Here is an 18,208-nt window from a genome sequence, read left to right on the forward strand (position 1 = left end):
TACTCTTACCTTGGTGCTTCTTCAGCCGTTCCACTCTACAGCTATTCTGTGCACCGTTTTGAGTAATAGCGCACTTCCCACTTCTTCTCAACTCAGCTTTTAAATACCAATACTGATCACTTTCTTTCCCCATCAGAGTGCTGCTGCATAATATTCAAACTGGTTAAAAATGAGCAGTTTGCTACTAAATCAACACATCCTAAATTTGATAATGTTTAGTTTTGTATTATTTCAATGCCAATTGAGCTATTTGGGTTATTTTCTTCATTGATAATCAAAGTACATTTATAATCTTCAGAAGTTGAAAGTAATGTGAAAAAGGCTTTACGCTTGAAACAGGCTAATCGTTATATGTTGATCATGCCCTGATTTTTATACAGCAACAGTTGTGAGTTCTCACCTACATATCCTGGTGCACTGTGGTTGGATAATGTTGCTGCCTCAGTATTTTGAATAAAAGTTAGTTTGTCAGCTTGTTTATATCAAGCAAATTGAGGAGAGTGAAGATGTGCTAGCATAAAAGAAAATTACATACATACATATAAACTGTTGAAATCTAGCTTGAAAACGTTGATTAAAATGAATCCTCTTCCTATTTCTTTGTACTCATGTAAAATAAATAACACATACAGATGCATATTTTTGTCTAGTTTAAAGACCCATTTCTTTTTTGGATCAACGTTTGTGTACCATAATGAGTGTTTTTATAATTGGATTTACTCTAGAGGAAAGCCTTACATCAGAGGGTACTTACTGTGTGGTTTGAGTATAAATGCTGTCTAACATAGCTTTAAAGCTGATTTGCGGGTGTGATACAAAGTTTAGAGCAACATCAGTAATCAATAAACAGCTGCCTTACATGAGGCTCATACGTTACTATTTCAACTGATTTTGATATCTCTTGAGATAAAAGTTTTGGAATTAAGAGCAGTTAGAGCTTTCAACAGGGAAAAAAATGGTAAGAAATTTATTGAGTTTTTCATCCCAGAGAGTTTAACTGGTGGTTAAAGTAAGTTCTGGCTTGACATTCACAGCACTCTGCTTGTCTCAGAGGCCTTGTGCAGAAATGGTGACAGTTGACAGCTGTTGTTCCCTTAATAAGATTAAAGTAAAGAAATTAGTCGTGCTGTCTTTAATCTGCCATTTAACACCGCGAACCACCTGGGGATGGCTTCTGTGCTTGACACTTCCAATTTTGAATTAAAAAAAAAATTATGGAACTGAATCGTAGTTCAGAGTGTGCTGTGATTAGAATGTATTTAGACGAACCATAGTTAGCAAGCGTATGTTATCAATTAAAAGAACCCTCTTTATTCTTGTGAAAAATTAATTTGACATCCATTTGCTTACACCACCTTTTCAAATGCATTATTTGAGTCTCTGAAAATGCAAGTACTCTTTCTGACATGAGATTCAGTTGGGAAATACAAAAACATGATGCATTATTACCATGGAATTTGTTCTATATATAAAGTGGAAAGGTTTTGTGTTTTCAAATGTAAAATAAATGATCCTTTTGGGAGTTAGGAATCCCATGTATCAAAAAACATTATTGCATGAATTAACTTAATCACCTCAGAAACTCTGAAATGCTGTCAAAATAATAAGTTAACCTACCAAGTTCATATTTGACACTTTGGGTAAATTATAATGTTTATATTTAAATAGAATTAATCTTTATTTTAGAATAGCTGTTAAAATGACAGATGCTGATTTAAAGCATCTTCTCAACTGAAAATAGAAACTACCGATATAGCTTCATATCTCTCTCCCCGTAAACACACCTACACCGGGGAATAATCTTCTATGAAAAGTAGAAGTAAGTGCCTAATGAAATTTTTTTTCAGCATTACTGAGGAAAGTGAAAAAATACATTTATACAGTCAGGACAGGAAAAGAGAATCCTGTTGCAAGGGAGGTTTTAAAAAATGCATGTGAAGCATGCTACTTGAATTACATGTAGGTGTTGTCCTTGTAGGGTAAAAATTAGATGAAATAGGTGAAAATGAACCTGCCTTTGATCAATAAATAATATTTTAATATTGTTTTCATGTCATGTGAACTGTACATTGAAACTGATTTAATTAGGCAGTAGAGTAAAATTAATTACCAGTACAGTAAAATTAATATAACTGGCAATACGGTGATGCTCAGAATATTATTGAAGGAAAGGTATGAATGTTCTTTATTTTTTTACAGATCAAACCAAGCAAGGTAATTTTACTTTTTAAAGTTCAAAATTATTTCTCCAGCTGAAGAAAAGACAATCCAGAAATACAAATGAAAAAAAATTAAATATTCTGGCCTCTGAGCATTTCCAGCTTTTCTTGGCTTGAGAATACAATGGACGTATATAAGACGCTTCGATTTCAACTCTTGGGAGCTGTGCTAAGTAATCAGATGCCTCAGCAATCAGTAAAGCAGCCTCCCTTATTATGTAAATAACTTTGTTGTTTCAAAAAATATTTTAGGAGAAAAATAAAGCATAAAACTCAAGTCTCTCTTTGTAAGTATGTTGAATTAGTCTACAGCTTGTTATGTTAAATACCAGCATTGATGATTTCTGTATGATAACTTGTTTGTTGCAATCCCACTCTTGTATGACCTTTTGACAGTGCTTACAATTTATTTTCTTCTGTGGAGTTTATTTGAACTTAGTCACGTTTTTTCACATGTTAAAAAAAAACACAACAACAACAAAGTAAAAGTTCTTTTCCTTTTGGTTTACTTTAGACGACTTGAATTTCTAGCCATCTTTATTACTGTATATATTTGATTCATTTGTGTTGTGTGTCTATGTGCGTATTTGTATAGTAACAGTGGTAGCTTTTGTAGTAAGCAAAGTTCAAGGAATGAATTTTGTGTTTATCCTGAAATAGTATTATCCATGATGAGATTTATCTTCTCTGTGAGTATATTCTATAGGACTGGTCCCAGCTTCCCTGCAAATCCTGTTTTGAGAAGAGCACTATAATGGGAGCAGATGGAAATTACTGCACATGATGCAAAGAATAATTGGGCATGTTTTGTACATCTGGAGCTTTCTGTGACTCACTGTGCTTATGATTTTCTGTTCTTACTGTTGCAAACCTGTAACCTCTTCCTTCCAGCCATAGGTGTAGGTCAGTTGATGCTATTGTAGTTATACGCTAACGCTTAAAGGCTCTGTACAGTAGTGGTTCACAATATGTCAGAAGAAATTTTTGGACAGGAATTTCACCTGTGCAGTTTTGGTTGCTCAGTGCAAATTATTTGATCCTCTCTGTTCCTTGATTAGTTCACAGGCGCTGCGCAATAGCCTCTTGCTGAAGCTGGTCCCGGTATACTGTGAATTACTTCATACCGTTTTTTTCTTCTTGAAGGTTGTGCTAGGAAGCAGACCTTATACCCAAATTACTTCTGTGATATAACTGTAAGCCACAAGAAAAGAATATTACATATCCAAATTATGAAATCAGCTGACAGTCTGTGTAAGTTCTGTTAGGAGTTTTGAATATGGAAGAGTCCAGTAGCCATACAGTGCATGACTTCTGATAAGTATGGCTTTACTGTTGTGAAGTTACTGATTATTTAATTGATTTCATGTAAATTTTTAGTTCTGTTTGGAATCCCAAGTTCAAGAGAACGAATGTGTATTACTGAAAGGTTGTTTTGTGATGTGCTTCCATTTATTTGCTTTTGATTTAGTGAAGAAAGAAGTAAAATTCTTATTTTTATTTTTCTTTCCTTCTGATTTTTTAGGTCCCTCTGCAATGCGGTAAATGCTTACAGCCTCACCTGCAGTAATTGTGCAGAAAACTGCACCTACGTTCTTTTTAGTAATAAGATCACTTTTCTCATGGACCTGTTGATACACCAGTTTACGGTATGTAAAATAGCTATTTTAATTTAGAAATGTTTGTGTGCTTCACAAACGTATTAGAGTATTTAGAGTATAAGAACACCAGGAGATACATGAGACTAAAGGCTCAAAAGAGTAAGATTCTTTTGTCGTATGTGGTAACTGTTTCTACTATACTTCCATACAAATGGATATACTTGCTTCTGCTAATAAAATCTGCAAAAGCATGCATACCAGGAACTCTCGTGAGTGGACAGTGTGCTATCTTTAATGTTTTCTGAGGTTGTTGTCTTTAATTCATCCTGTAGTAATATTTACAGTATAGAATATTATGTGTGATTCTAACGTGTTTTGGTATCAGCAATATAAGTCAGGTCAGTACATCGCTGTGCTTTGATTTGCTGAAGGGCTTAAATAGCAGGACTCTTTAACTGTGAAAGTTTTAATTTTCCAATGTTGCATTTAATTTGAAATGTCATTAAATATTTTATTTGAAAACTCATTTTTAATTCATAGTGACCTGCTCATCATAAGATATTTAGTCTTGGTTTTCTACTTATAAATGTGTGTATGTATTTTCATGAGCCAAGCAGTTTGTTAATTGAAAAGTTATGTACATACTTTAAATAATTTAAATGACACTGTTAGAATCAACAAGCCATAGGACTGTTGATGAACACTTTAAAAAGATAGTCCGAAGGTCCTTGACACAAAGAAAACCTGAACGCAACTTGTGCATTCTCTACTAAGTAGCTGCCAGCTCATTGTTCTTCACCAAATCTTTCCAAGAGGATTCCAGGTATTAGATTTCAAATATACTTAGTGAAAGGTGCATGTATTGTGCTGGCCCAGTCACAACATCGCTGGCTCTCTGCAGAGCGAGCCAGCGCACAGGCTCCATGGGTAATTACACGAGAGATGAAATCCTTCAGCACTTCACAAGTGACAAGATCCATTCTGATGCCAAACACCTTCCCTTTTCTCAGTGCAGCGCTGTGTGAACAACCTGCACTTTTCCTGAAGAAATACAGAGGGTATTTCTTAGGAAATGTTGGCCACCTACAGATCGGAGATACTACATAAGAAAAATTTACTACGCTTAGAGCTGTTTTCAGTCTGTTGCCAAATACTACCCTTGAATTGCAGCAAAACTGTAATTAAAGCTTAATGTTTCCCATGATCCACAGTGGACTTTTCTTTCCTATGCATAAAGTCTCTTATGTTCTCTTCAGGCAAAATTGGCCCTTAAACTAGGATATCTTCGTAGGTCCGTGAAGTACATATTTAAGTACAAAAAAATACATACAGTGCTGCTTTTCTAATGCTGATTTTTCTCTCTCGGAAATACAATAAATCAGATCAAGTTTTAATTTCTTTATTACAAAAAAGAAATGGACAAATGGAGAGCACTTTTTTAATTTGATCAAGCTCTGAATACCAAAATATTAAAAGACACCCCTCCGAAGAATTTAACTGCCTCCAGTATTCTAGTTTGGTGAGCTGTATGATGCTGCCTTTGCCAGTGTTGTGTGTATTTCCACTTGCTGTTGGAAAATAAACCCCAAGTAATACCAGGAGTAATAAATGAGAACATATATTTGCAAGGTTTTAACAGATTATTAAACAAGTATGGCAATATTTGCTGAATACAGAAACAGAAATAATCCAGTTTTGAGAAACCTTTAAATATATTCTTGAATACAGCCAGTATGAACCTTATTTCCAACCAATTTAATGTAGGTTTATTTTTGTTTTTATTCATCAATCGAATGCAATGTCTGCTTCACTTTTGCTAAAACTCAAAGCTATACATTTTAAAGAATAAAATTTAAAACAATCACTTCTCACTGGTGAGAAAATGTTCATTTTTGTTTACACTGGTGTAACAATTTTCTCTTCAAAATATTACTTGAAGAATTATTTAAAAAAAAATTAAAAATATTTTTTTTTCCAATGAAAGCTTGGGTACCAGTGGGAAATGGTAGAATAATAAATAGACTGTATTTCTTTTTTTTTTTTTTTTTTTTTTTTTGTGACATCCAGCCTGCCCAAGTTAATTGTTAAAAGTGTGCTGATCTTTTATCTCATACCTAAACAGAGTGGTAGGAAACCTTCTGTAGATTTTACTTACCATTTTACCTTTCTTAGTCTCCTTAGCTCAGGTAATGCCCAATTTGGTGTCTGTTGAGGTTAGTAGTAGTATGTTTCCTGATTTTAATGGTTAATGGATCAAACCTTCCCACCTACACTCACAGAAGTCTTGTGCTAGAGTTGTAACTTCATTTATCTACAGACTGCTGTCTCTGCTCTGATTTGTCTTCTGTACCTAGAAAATAGTTGCGAAATAGTGAGAACTTTTCTAATTGTGTATTTTGGAAGGTTTCATACTGAGAGAAACAATTAATTATGTGGAGCATGTAAGGATAGTTTTTTATTTTGGGGGGGTGGTGGTGTTCTAGTAAAGTGACAGCTGTCATATACTCTTCCATGAAGATATCTGAAAAAGCTGTATATATATAAACCATACATATCTGTGCCTGCATTTGTAAATAATTTTGTGTTTTGTAAATAGATTGGGGTTTGGGGGTTTTTTTTTGGATGTCTGTCCTTTTATGATTTCACAAAAAGAAAACCATGACAGCTTGTTTTCTGCTATATCTTCTCAGATAGATCAAAGGGAAATTTCGAAAAGCTTTTGAGAATAACAAGTTGGACAAGACCACCTTGTCCAGTAAAAATTCTTAGAAGGATTTTGTTCCTTCAGTCACATCTTTCCCATAGCATACCTGCTTTTAGCAGTTAAAGCATAATGCAAATCAGTACTAATTAAGAATTAGAAATTGAGACATTTTTGTTGTTATATTTCTTTGTTCACATAAATACGCAAAATTACATGGATTCTTTCTTGTTTCATTTTTGAATTGGATATTACATAGAATTGCAAATGACTAGCTTGGGGTAGTCACCGCTATGCACTTCATTTATTCATGTGCATTATTGCTAATATCCTGCACGTGCAATAAAATTTTTAGGCTGTTTTTCTTTCTGTTTAAGATTAATTGCTAAAGGCTAGAATCAGATTATTCCTTTAAGTAGATAATTTTATGTAAACTTGCAACATACAGGATTGATTTCAGAATTGAAAAGCAAAAAAAAAGAAAAGTCTTGCCAGTCTCTCTCCAGCAGTCTGACTTGCCAAAGTTGGTTGCCATTTATAGCTCTGGTTGAAATTTTGAAAATTTCAAGCTGGGTCACTATGATTTAAGTTAATCTGGCTATCTAGTCACAGTGAAGTGATTTTTTCTCCACCATTTCTTCACTAGAATGTGCTGCCATTTAATTTGGGTGCTTCCAAAATACAGTATACATCCTATCCCCACTGCTAGTTTCTAACCGTTTGTGGTCAGTTTTTTAATCTTCTGTACTGCAGCAAGTAAGGCAGCTTCGTGTTTGTTTGCGCTGATTATGAATACATGCTTTTTAGCTCTTCTGGTCCATTTTGAAATAGTGCTCAGCTGCTGTGGCACTGACAGTACTCCTAGCCCCAAGCAACGAGGCCGTGGGGGGAGTTTCTACGCTCCAGGTCACTAAGAGATCTAAAAAACCTGCTCTCCCTCCGGTTTCGGGACTAGTTGGAGACCTGAAGCCCAGCACCTAGAAGTATTCAGGCTGGCCAAAAAAGTAGCTCAGTTAGGTGTCAGCTCTGTGGATTAGGTCATTTCTAATGCAATTCAGTCAGCGTTGGCAATGTAAAAAAGCACAGAAACTTCATGTCTTTTTCTCTCTTTTTAATAATGTAACTTTTAAAGGACCAAAAACTTATGTTTTGTTTATTTGCTTCAGTAGGAAGCCAGTGTGTTAATCCTGTAGTAAATCTTGAAAATAGGGCTGGGGTAGGAGAAATAATGACATATTAAAGTATTTAGGGGTAGGGAATTTAAAAAGTGGAACCTTCATCTGCGCCATCTTAAGCCCATAGACTTCTTGGGCTGTTTCCATTTCCTTAGTTTGCTAGTTACTACATAAAAATTCTGACATCCTATAGATACTGTTTTGAAAGTATATGTTTTCCAGCGTGTTTTTGAGGCAAGCCCAATGACTTACACATGCAAAATCACAAAATCACCACTGTTAATGGGAGAAGAATACAACATAAGTGACCAAATGAGCAGAGATGGGGTGCTTCAAAAGGTTTGAAGGCTTTCCATTTAGGTTTAGCAGCTCTATATTTAAAATTCTTGATGGCTGTGAAGGATTATGCTTTTTGCGAGACAAAAACATAAATGAGTTTTCAGTGACAGAGCTCTACGTTGCTAACTGGAAACTGTTTGGGTTTGGTTTTTTGGGTTTTTTTTTTGTTAGCACAGAAAAAAAATGTGCTCTGATATGCAGAGGTACTTTTAGTGACATGAGTCAGAGTGGAGTAGCATTTTCAGCTATATTAAATGTTTGCCTAAGTGCTTTACTGGATTGGGGCCATATTGTTCAGCATCTTGCAGGATTAAGTCCGAGATGTTGGGCAGAGCTGAAGAGCTTACAGCAGCTCTTCAGAAGCAAGGGAATCCCTACACAAGGGGAATTCTCTGCTGAACGGCTTAACAGTTTCATGGAGACTGTACTGCAGCTGAGTATCTAGTCATCAGAGCGTTCTGGTTCAAGAACTGATTTAAAGAAAGTAGGAGTCTTGATTAGGCCCAGCATAGGCAGTCACCATAAATGCTAAAAGAGCGTTGAGATGTTGGATGTGTCAAGTAATTGAACAATAGTTACATTTTTCCTGATTTTCCTTTGTGATTTAAAAATGTTTTAAACCAATTACTTGACAAGTCAGTTTAACTGTGTAATTGTACCTGTAGATTTGTGTCAGTTAAACTGTTAAACCTCAGAAATAAAAACATGGTATGTTTTAACATTTACTCATCTAAAGCCCATGTTCAGTAAACACAGTTTCTCTGAATATGATTAACTCCTTGTGTAACCAACACAAAGAAACCAGAGCTTGAAAGCTTTCATAATTACACTATTAAATTTTAAGATTTCCTCCCCCCTTGCTTGATAGAATTATCAACAAGCGAAGTAATACATCACTTTTGCAAGCACCCCAATTAATTTTGAACATAAATCTCAACATATTTTCACACTATGCCGTTAATTACTTCTTCGGTAAAAGAGCTGATCTTTTGTCACGCATTTGAGTTCGTATAAATGGAAAATATTAAAGGTGGGAATCAAGTTCAAATTTACCCATTTTCTGTAAAACAGTATTTCCTTCTATCTCCTCTTTGACATACACAGTATAAAAACACATTTGGTCTTGCTTTGTATTAATAGACACACACACTTTCCGCAAAAATCAAATGTGAAAAATCAGCTCTGCAATAAAAGATTGTATTAAGACTGCTAGATCTATTTATTTTACAAATTAGGAAGAACAGTTTTATATTAAAGCATGAACTTGTGTAGCTAAGGGCTATATACTTAGAAAATACAGTTCTTATATGTACATTCAACTAGAAGACAAAAATAGACATCTGTTTATAGTACTGTTCATTACAGCAAATGGAAGGCTCTACTGCAAAATATTATTAAATCTTTTAAGAAATAAGTTATATATAATATTTTCTCTTGAGTGAAAAAGCAGTGAGTGGCATTTGTTAGCAAACTTTAAAACTTGGTGTTCTTAGTACAAAGTCACCACATTTAAATTGATTTATACATTGCAAAGCTTAATCCATCCGTTCCAGTAGGCAATTGGAATCATTAGGTATGAATTATTTTAGTCAACAGAAGTTACTGGAGCAACATAATACTATTTTTCCTATTGAACTTGAATAAGCAGCTAAAGACTTCTCACTTGCTCACTTGGCTCATCACCAGAAACAGGCTATTACAATGAGTTTTAAGTACCAACACAAGGCTCAGAGCTAATGAATAATAAAGAAATGTGCATGTTGTTCTTTGTCACCGAGTGTTACCAAATCCCTCCTGATACCTATACAGGGAGGAACGATTTTCTGTGACCTCACTTGCATATACCAAGTGTAAATGATTTGAACCTGGAATGAAAATAAAATTTCAGCCAATATTGATCACTAATTACAGTGTTGAAAGCCTCAAGCTGTCTCGTAAAAGTGCCTTCACAGAGGTCTATTGGTACATGGAGTCCAGCAGCATTAAGCACAGTGAACGTACCTCGGAGCCCCATGTCTTGATTGATGTGTCTGTGCTGCCAATATTCTGCCTGTAAAACTGCAGGACTTACACACACACTTCACTTACTGTTTGATCATAATAGGGCAGAATTTCAGCTGGTTAAATTATCTTGGACTGCAGAAATGAAAAAATAAAATACTTTATTTAAAAAAAATTATACTCCTCAGGAAGATTTCCTTCCAGATCTGTGTCCTGCATATAGATTTGTCTTCGGGTTTGCGTGTTGTACATCTCAACTTCACTGCCTTTTTTAGGAGTGGGCTCTAATTTAATGATTTAGAAAAATTGGATTCTGTTCCTCTGAGGTCTGTTCAGACAGAATTGCATGTTGTGCTTCTGACATGATTGACAAGCAACTGACATCTGATGGACCAGTGCAGTGGTCATCAGGTGATGTTTTATATTGAGATGTTCAGGCCTTATTCATGGGACATGTTTTTCCTGCTGTCCTTAATAGTTAAAATATGATGGTATCCATAAAGTGCTCAGACTTTCTCCGTGCCTAATTTGAGATTTGTGAGTGAAAAGCATTTCCCATTGCATCTTCTAGAACCATATTATTCATGTCATCCGTTATGATGTTCCAGTATGTCAGGTTGTGCCCCAGAATTTGTGCAACTTTTCTGTCTTCTCAGATAATTCCTTAGTTGTTTTTTGTGTTCAGTTGGTTGGGGTTTTTTGGGGGGGAGGAGGGAGAGGTGTTTGATTCTTCTCATCAGATTTGGTCGGCATAGTGGGGTTTTTTAATATGCCTCCCTCCCTGGGAGAAACTTCTACTTTAACAGCCTTTCATTTTTTACAAAATCGGGACTCTCTTTATTTTTGTAGACTTCAGAAGTTTTAGCAGTTCTCTTTCTTTTTGAAAAAAAGATGGATAAGAGAAATGTGAATCAAAAAAACCCATGGAGCCTTCCCTTAAGAGTATTCTTGCCTTTGAGGAGTACTTAGCCCTTTGAAATACTTAGCTGCTTTGGGTTAGCTTTAGTAGTAAACTGCTCGACTGCGAAGTTCTGACACTTAACTGGGAAAAGGTAATTCTCTTGCAGGCTTTTTCAGGTGTGAAGGGGAACATCTGTAAATCATCTGTCTCGATTCAGTGAAGGTTGCCTTCTTTCACTGCCTTAAAACACTGTATACTGCCCTCTTTGTGTACCTCTGCAAGTCATATAATTTGTTCTGAATTCAGTTATGCAGAAGCTTAGCAGCACAACTGAATACCTCCTCGTAGATTGGAAAAATTTTGTATTCCCCAGCGTCCTTTGCCACTGTTACCAGATGGCACCTCCTGTGGCTTTCCTGTGTGTTGTCTAAACTTACTGCTCAGATGCTGTTTCAGTATGCTGTTTCCTAAGGGCAAACTAGTACTGTTCCAGATACATTTATTTTTTTTCTTAGTTATGGTCTGAGTTTTATCACAATCAGTCTCACTTTTTGTGGCAAAAAAATCTGTAATTTTTGTAACATTAAAATTCCACATAAAATACTTTGGAATGACACTTACTTCAGGATATTTTTGTTTGTTTTTTTGCTATGATGGAGCAAGTCCTCACTGCAAAGATCATTCCTGTTGCTGGCAAAGTATATTGTCTTTTTCTGTGAAGAGCCACAACTGTATCTGCTGTGTCACAAGAACTCTTGCCTTTCAAAATACTCACTTTTGTAGGGGGTGTTTGTTTATGACTGTTGAGTAGCCTTCTGATGGTACATTGTGTTTTTCCAAAGTCAGGTAGGGGATTACCATACAACAGTTAATGCTATTTCTTCACAGAAAATAGCTATCTTTCCTCTATGTTACTGAACGCTTTGTGTATCCTACCTAGACATTTAATATGTCTTTGTGGTAACACAATGTAGTAGTCAAAATGAACTGTCTCAGTAGTTTGTTTATTTGCAGTCAAGTTTAAAAAAAAAAAAAAAAATTTTTTTTTTTTTGCTAGTGACTCATCAAAATCCTGTGTGTGCATAAGAATTGTGTGCACCACAATCGTACTAATGAAGTACTCTGCTGCTATAAGGCTTCCTTCAGTTCTCATACACTAAACGCTGTTTTGACTTGATTTATTCTGGTTTGGCTTTATTATCTGCATAAGGGGTATAGACCTTTTCCTGTATCTGAAATGTTTTAATGTCCATCAGCACTCTATAATATGTTACTTTATTATTATTTTTGGTGTACTCATGTGCAACTTTCTAAGTGTTTATCTACAAACCTTGACTATTTTTACTGAATTCTGATTGGTTTTTCTTTTTTTTTCTCTTTACTTAGGTTAGTGTTCCCGATGACCATAATATTACTTCAGGCAGAAGTGCAAATAAGCAGGTATTCGAAGGTTTAACAACAGGACTTCTGAGGATAACTGCTGTGATTTTCAGATGTCTAATCTCCAGCTTCCCAGATGGAAACAACCACTCTACTGCACTGAAGATATTACAGGAAGTGAAAAGTAAATCCTCGCAAGTGGAAGCCTTCAACGGCAGAGTCCAAGATCTAATCAGGTTAAAAAAAATTAAGAAACTTCTCTAAACCTTCTTTACTACAAAGAAAGAAAATTGCAATGATTTAAGAAAGGAACAAACTGCTTTAACTCTTACCTTAGCAAGAGCAGTTAGTGTGTGTAGTCAAGAAGACTATTGAAATATTCTCAAACAAAAATGTTCTTCAAAAAGCTGCAGACACAGAAATACAGAAAAAACAAGTCTTTTAATTTGGGGCTTGGTTTTTTGTGTCCTTTCCGTCCGCTTCATCTCCTAATTACCTAGGAGTCAGCTTCCATATTATCATTGTTTTCTTTCAATTCTCTATGCCAACTGTGTATGCCCGTTGCCGGTGTGGTCCTGCATATTGTACATGCATTCATATAAGCTTACCATAAAATATATACTTTCTATTATAAAGATTACCCAAATAATGAAGCTGTATTTTAACAGCAATTTTCTAAGTATATTTCTTGAGCAAAATTTCAATCAGAATAACTCAGTGAGTTGTAACAGTCAAATAAAAGAGAATACGTTGTTTTGCTCATTTTTACTTGAAACATTCTAATTCTTTTGGTAAAAATACTTGAACCTGAATATATGAATATATATAATTAATGTATATTTAATATATAGATATAAAACTAATATAGATCCAACAATATATTAGACTTGCTAGAAGTGTATAGTTTCACTAGTAAATTATATAAATAGTCATCAATACATCTTCAGCCCTCTGAAGAAATAAAATTCTGAGATATGCTACTGAAAATGTATCATACTGACCATCTTCAGACTTTTCAAAGTCTGGTATGATACTGGTGAGTACAAAAAAGACAGCTGGAGGAGGAAAGCAAAACAAATAGTTGTCACAGATACCAGTGACCTCTAAAACTTTATTGTTCTCATGTAACTCGTCTTCTCCCCAAACAGGTTTAGAAAGAGTGTGAAATTTCAGGATGTTGTATTCTCCCCATTTATGAATGGGAGGGTGGGAGGTCTGCTTATTGATATTTGTGCTGAACAGACATCTGACACTGACTGGGCCAAGCATAGGCATACCCTTGAGATAAGAAGATACATGAGAATCCAACTAGGTCCCTCACCTGAGGCACTTTAGGGGATCTGGTTATAAATGGAGAATGAAAGGCACGATGACAAGGTAATAGCGCAATTAGGAAAAAAAGAGAGAGGGCATTTTAAACTAGTCAAAACCAGACAAATTCTGTTATTAATGAGAATCTTTTGCCTCCAGGTTGTTGTATCATATGTCCTTGGGGAGTTGATTAAATGAGAGTTTTAGGAAGATGGGGGAAGAAAGAGGAAAGTTGAAATTTTTTTTTATTTTTTTTTTCTATTTGGAACTACTAGACCTGATGCATAAACAATAATTATCTACACACTGTCTGGGTATCAAAAGGGTAGCTAAATTATTTGAACTATGCTACCATGGGTAAAAAGACTGGGAGATGGAGGCAATAGATTAGAGAGCTTTGACATTCCGCTTGTCTGTATGCTCAATTCTTCAAGGAAGGGAGTGTTTCATGTGTCTTCTCATTGTCTCCGGATGCCATTAAAGAATAGTCCCAGTAGACTGAAAACTCTCATCCATTTCTTCTCTGCCAAAAGAGCAGCCGCTTTGTGTCCAGGTGTGGGTGTAAAGGAAGGGGAACAATGAACATGTTTTGCAGGTGTCAGTCGGACTGTAGAGATGTTCCTAGGGAAAAAGGAGGAGAATATTGATGAGAATGGTTGTGCCTTTTTTCCAAGTAGTAATCTCTCAGTATTAGCTGTATTTTATTTAGTTTTTCCTCTCCCCTCCTATTTCACAGAGAGATTTCTAGCACTCAGCATTTCTCTGTGACTGTGATGTATCTAACATCCAGCTCTGTTCCTGAAATTATTCTGCTAATACAGGAGAGCTCACTTATCACCTGTATGATGAGGTGGATTGCTTAGATCAAAATCTGCAAGAAACCTAATGCTGGTAACCTTTCATGTTGCTAAATAGAACAAACTTACCTGAGCAATGAGTGTGCAATTAAAAACCTTTGTGCATCATTGTGTTTTTAACTGCTATACTTCAGCAGCCTTAAAAATTTTTCATACTGCAGTTAGACTTCTTGCTTTATATCCAGTGTATTTTTTTTCTTAATTACTTTCTTTGCTTCCAAAAGCTTTGTGTCAGCAGAGTCAACTTTGGCAGAAAGTCTAGCTTCCAGCCCTGAAGAGAGATTAGTCATTGAGCGACAACACTGTCTGAAAAGTGTAGAGGTTTTATGCACTAATCTTAAAAAAATCCCTGTTTTTTCAAAATCAGACTGTAAGACATGTGAGGGAATAGTTATCTTTAATAAATACTTCTACAGCTCCTGTGACAAGCGTTATCTAATCAGTATTACTTATTTAGTAGAATCAATATTATTTAATAATGTTCCATACTTAGTCAAGTCAGGGTGGTCTTGACATTATGGAAATGTACAGCCAGTGCTGTACCCATCTCAAGGACCCTGCGCTTTAAGAGGCACTCTCTAACAAATGGACTGGACGAGCAAGTAGACAGAACAGCTGGTAGGATGGAGTAGTATTAGTAGCAGGATGGTTTAGTGTAGACTATCAGTGTAAAAACAGCGAATCAGTTGATGGTGTCTGAAAGTAATTGGTTCCCCATGTCTTTTAAGTCAGGTGGAGGCACAGGATATAACAGCAGTTCTTCTGATTTTCGCAAGCGGTTTCTCCCACTCGATAAGAGTGAAGGAAAATACAAAGAAAATTAGAGGGGAAAGAGAAGGAGGTGATTGCAGCGGGATATTTGTCTCCACAAAGGAAGTTGATCTCACATAAGTCAGCAGAACGAACAGTTGAGACAGAGTAAAGTCTGAGAAGCTGAATGTTTGTGGTAGAAAAAGGAAAGTGCATGAAGTTAGGCGATATCAGCAAAGTGACGTGGGAAAAAAAAATAATCTGTGTGTGCAGTTTAAGTGGAGTTGATACTGATCAAAGTATGAGAGAACCTGGTGTGGGCAGAGAGATCTTGGTACAAGGACAAACAGCAAATTTTTTGGTGTCGGTTTCCAAGCTATTAGAAATTCAAAGAAGAAATTTCAGCAGTAGTGATCTGATGATCAGCAATGATGATCTGATCTACTCTGATAATGAAAGAGGAGTTTTCAGTTTAAAAGAAAAAAAAGTCACTAGCATGGTTTTCTCTGCATTGAGTTTTGGTTGAGCTCCTGAGGAGGCTTTCTGCTCCGGATCCTTCTGTACTGATCGTAGAAGGTTGTTATCTGCTTGTTCTATTAGTCTCTTAACTGTTGCATATATTTTAAAAAGGGAAAAAAAAAAAAAACAAACAAGCCAACAGCTGGGCAGTAGTTGTTATCATACACGTATTGCAATAAAACATTATCTGGGTAACGTCATTGTCTTCTTGAATTAGCGTGTTCTACAAAGTTTATCTCTTCATGCTAAAAAGAAATCGTGCTGTTGCAGAGCCATCAAGATTATTATAAATCTTTTAACTATGGCAAAATTCCATTGTCCTTCTAGGAGTATGGTAAAATAAACATTTACACTCATCTTTCTTGTACAGTATAATACAAATTAACCTACAACAGACAGATCTCTTAACAAAAACTACTGATAGTTGCAGAGAGCCAGATCTCAAGTCATTGTAATTTGAATTGTTTTATTGAACCCTTTCAGAAAGAGTATTTTAAGTAATCACAAACCTGCATTTTGTATGGTTTGATAGTAGAGAAGCAGAAATTACTTCCACTGCAAAGTTACCAAAACTGGCATGGGACTATTTCTTTAATACAGTTTTCCCTCTGTTTCTAGTTATGTGGTGAACATAGGATTGATAGACAAGCTGTGTTGCTGTTTCCTCTCCGTTCAAGGCCCTGTTGAGGAGAATCCCAAAATAGCAACTTTTCTACAAAATGCCACAGCAGTGTTGCATGGAATATGTCAACTGTGTTTTGCTGTCAATGGAAGGTAGGTGCACTTGGTCTGTCATCTTTAATATGTTCATCAAGCAGCAGCCTTTGTAACTCTGTGCCAACACTGTGTTCATGGAAGCGAGCGTTCTGATGAGGCTGTTAGACAGAACTGTTCTTATTCACACAGTAATAACCAGTAAAGAAACAGAGCAGGAGATTCAGTCTGCTCACCCTTTTTCCCATTGAACTGTAATTAGTTACCTGCACTGAGTCTTGATTCTTGTAAGTAATTTATCAGAATTGCAAACTTTATCTCTTTTACTCATCATTACAGAGAGGGTTTTGTCACCGCTAATTTTAAGTGTCCAGTCCTAAGGACTTCAAGAGGTATTTTATTATCAGCTAAAATCAACTCTTAATTGATTTGTCTCTAGAGCAGCCTAATTCAGCTCCTGTTCTTTAAAATACCACTGTCAGTAAGGGAATTACATTTTTTTATAAATAAAAGTATTTCTAGATTTGTCAGGGAATTTTCTGATGCAAAATGTTTGTTATCGTAACCTAACCAGGGTTGTGGGGAGTAAGCATGAGGTATGTGTCTGCCAGCAAATCTGGACTTCTATAATCTACAGCTTCGGACAGCCTGACACTGTGAGAGTCAAAATTTCAGAGCTTTGGGGTGCACATACTAGAACCTACCAGCATTAGACTTACACATTTCAGGAAAAGACAAGGCTGACAGAACTTTACAGTGAATTCCTGAAGGGTAAAATGATGCTGGGGCAGAAAAACCAGAGTTAATAAAACATAAAATAAGAAACAAAGCTGTAGCTAAGAGCTGTTGCTGGTAACCTAGGGACACAGGCCCATGGAAAAAGAACTGCAAGAAATATGAGCCCAAAGAGACCATCCCAACTTACTGACATTTCCCTTTCTGAAAGCTGCCAACTTGGCATTTACATTCCAGGACAGCGCTGCCAAAAGTCAAATGCATACTAAAAAAACCCAATAAAAATCACCCTTCTCTTAGTGAAATAATAGTTTTAGCTACAAAAGTGACTAATATAATATTTACAATTTCTGAAGCAGGCGCATGTTTCACTCGCATAATAGAGATCTTTGCACCCCAAAATAATACAGCACTGTGCAAGTACTTCCTTCAAGAACATCTGTCCTTTGTAGCAGAAGAACAATTTTAGAGGTTTGAGCATTTTTCTTCCCCAAGAAGTATCTGATCTTACTACCTGCATATAATAGCAACACATTGGGTTTTATCCAAAGGTGCTGATTGTTCTTGATTCCCAGGTTGAATTATTCATTTGAGCATGAAAAGAAATGAGAGGAATGAACTTGGAGATTTCAAAACTGTTGTCTTTCACTTCTAGATCAAAAGCTTTGGTGTTACTGATTAGAAGGGCAGTTTAAATTAAATGTCTTTCATCACCTGAGCCCACTCTCATGTAAGAAGTGAATGCAGAGTGTAATTCTGTCATGTTACAGAAGTCCTTAGTATTCAAGGTGATTTAAATGGAACAAGGTATTGCCAAACACAGATTAAGGTGGCAGAAACAGCTCAAATTTATTGAATTCTTAAATATGTCACGATACAGTAATACACGTTGTGTGATACATGATCCGCAGCACAAAAGGCGGCCTCTCTTTGTGAGAAATACAGATGCCTCTTTCATTCGTGGTAAATAATAGTAGGACGCAGTGCAGCCTATTCAGTCAGAATCCG

At 35.8% G+C, this 18,208-nt stretch overlaps 1 protein-coding gene across 5 annotated transcripts in view; it reads left to right on the forward strand.

The window, feature by feature from the left end:
- Window positions 1-18,208, forward strand: part of SCAPER (S-phase cyclin A associated protein in the ER) — a 170,501-nt gene that overhangs the window by 118,147 nt on the left and 34,146 nt on the right. For all 5 annotated transcript variants that reach the window (XM_049811461.1, XM_049811460.1, XM_049811457.1 and 2 more), the window contains 3 exons: window positions 3,742-3,865; window positions 12,321-12,550; window positions 16,370-16,525. In XM_049811461.1, the coding sequence (XP_049667418.1) occupies window positions 3,742-3,865; window positions 12,321-12,550; window positions 16,370-16,525 (510 nt within the window). The remainder of the gene's footprint in view (window positions 1-3,741; window positions 3,866-12,320; window positions 12,551-16,369; window positions 16,526-18,208) is intronic.

This window comes from Accipiter gentilis, chromosome 10 (genome assembly GCF_929443795.1).
Source record: "Accipiter gentilis chromosome 10, bAccGen1.1, whole genome shotgun sequence".
NCBI lineage: Eukaryota > Metazoa > Chordata > Aves > Accipitriformes > Accipitridae > Astur > Astur gentilis.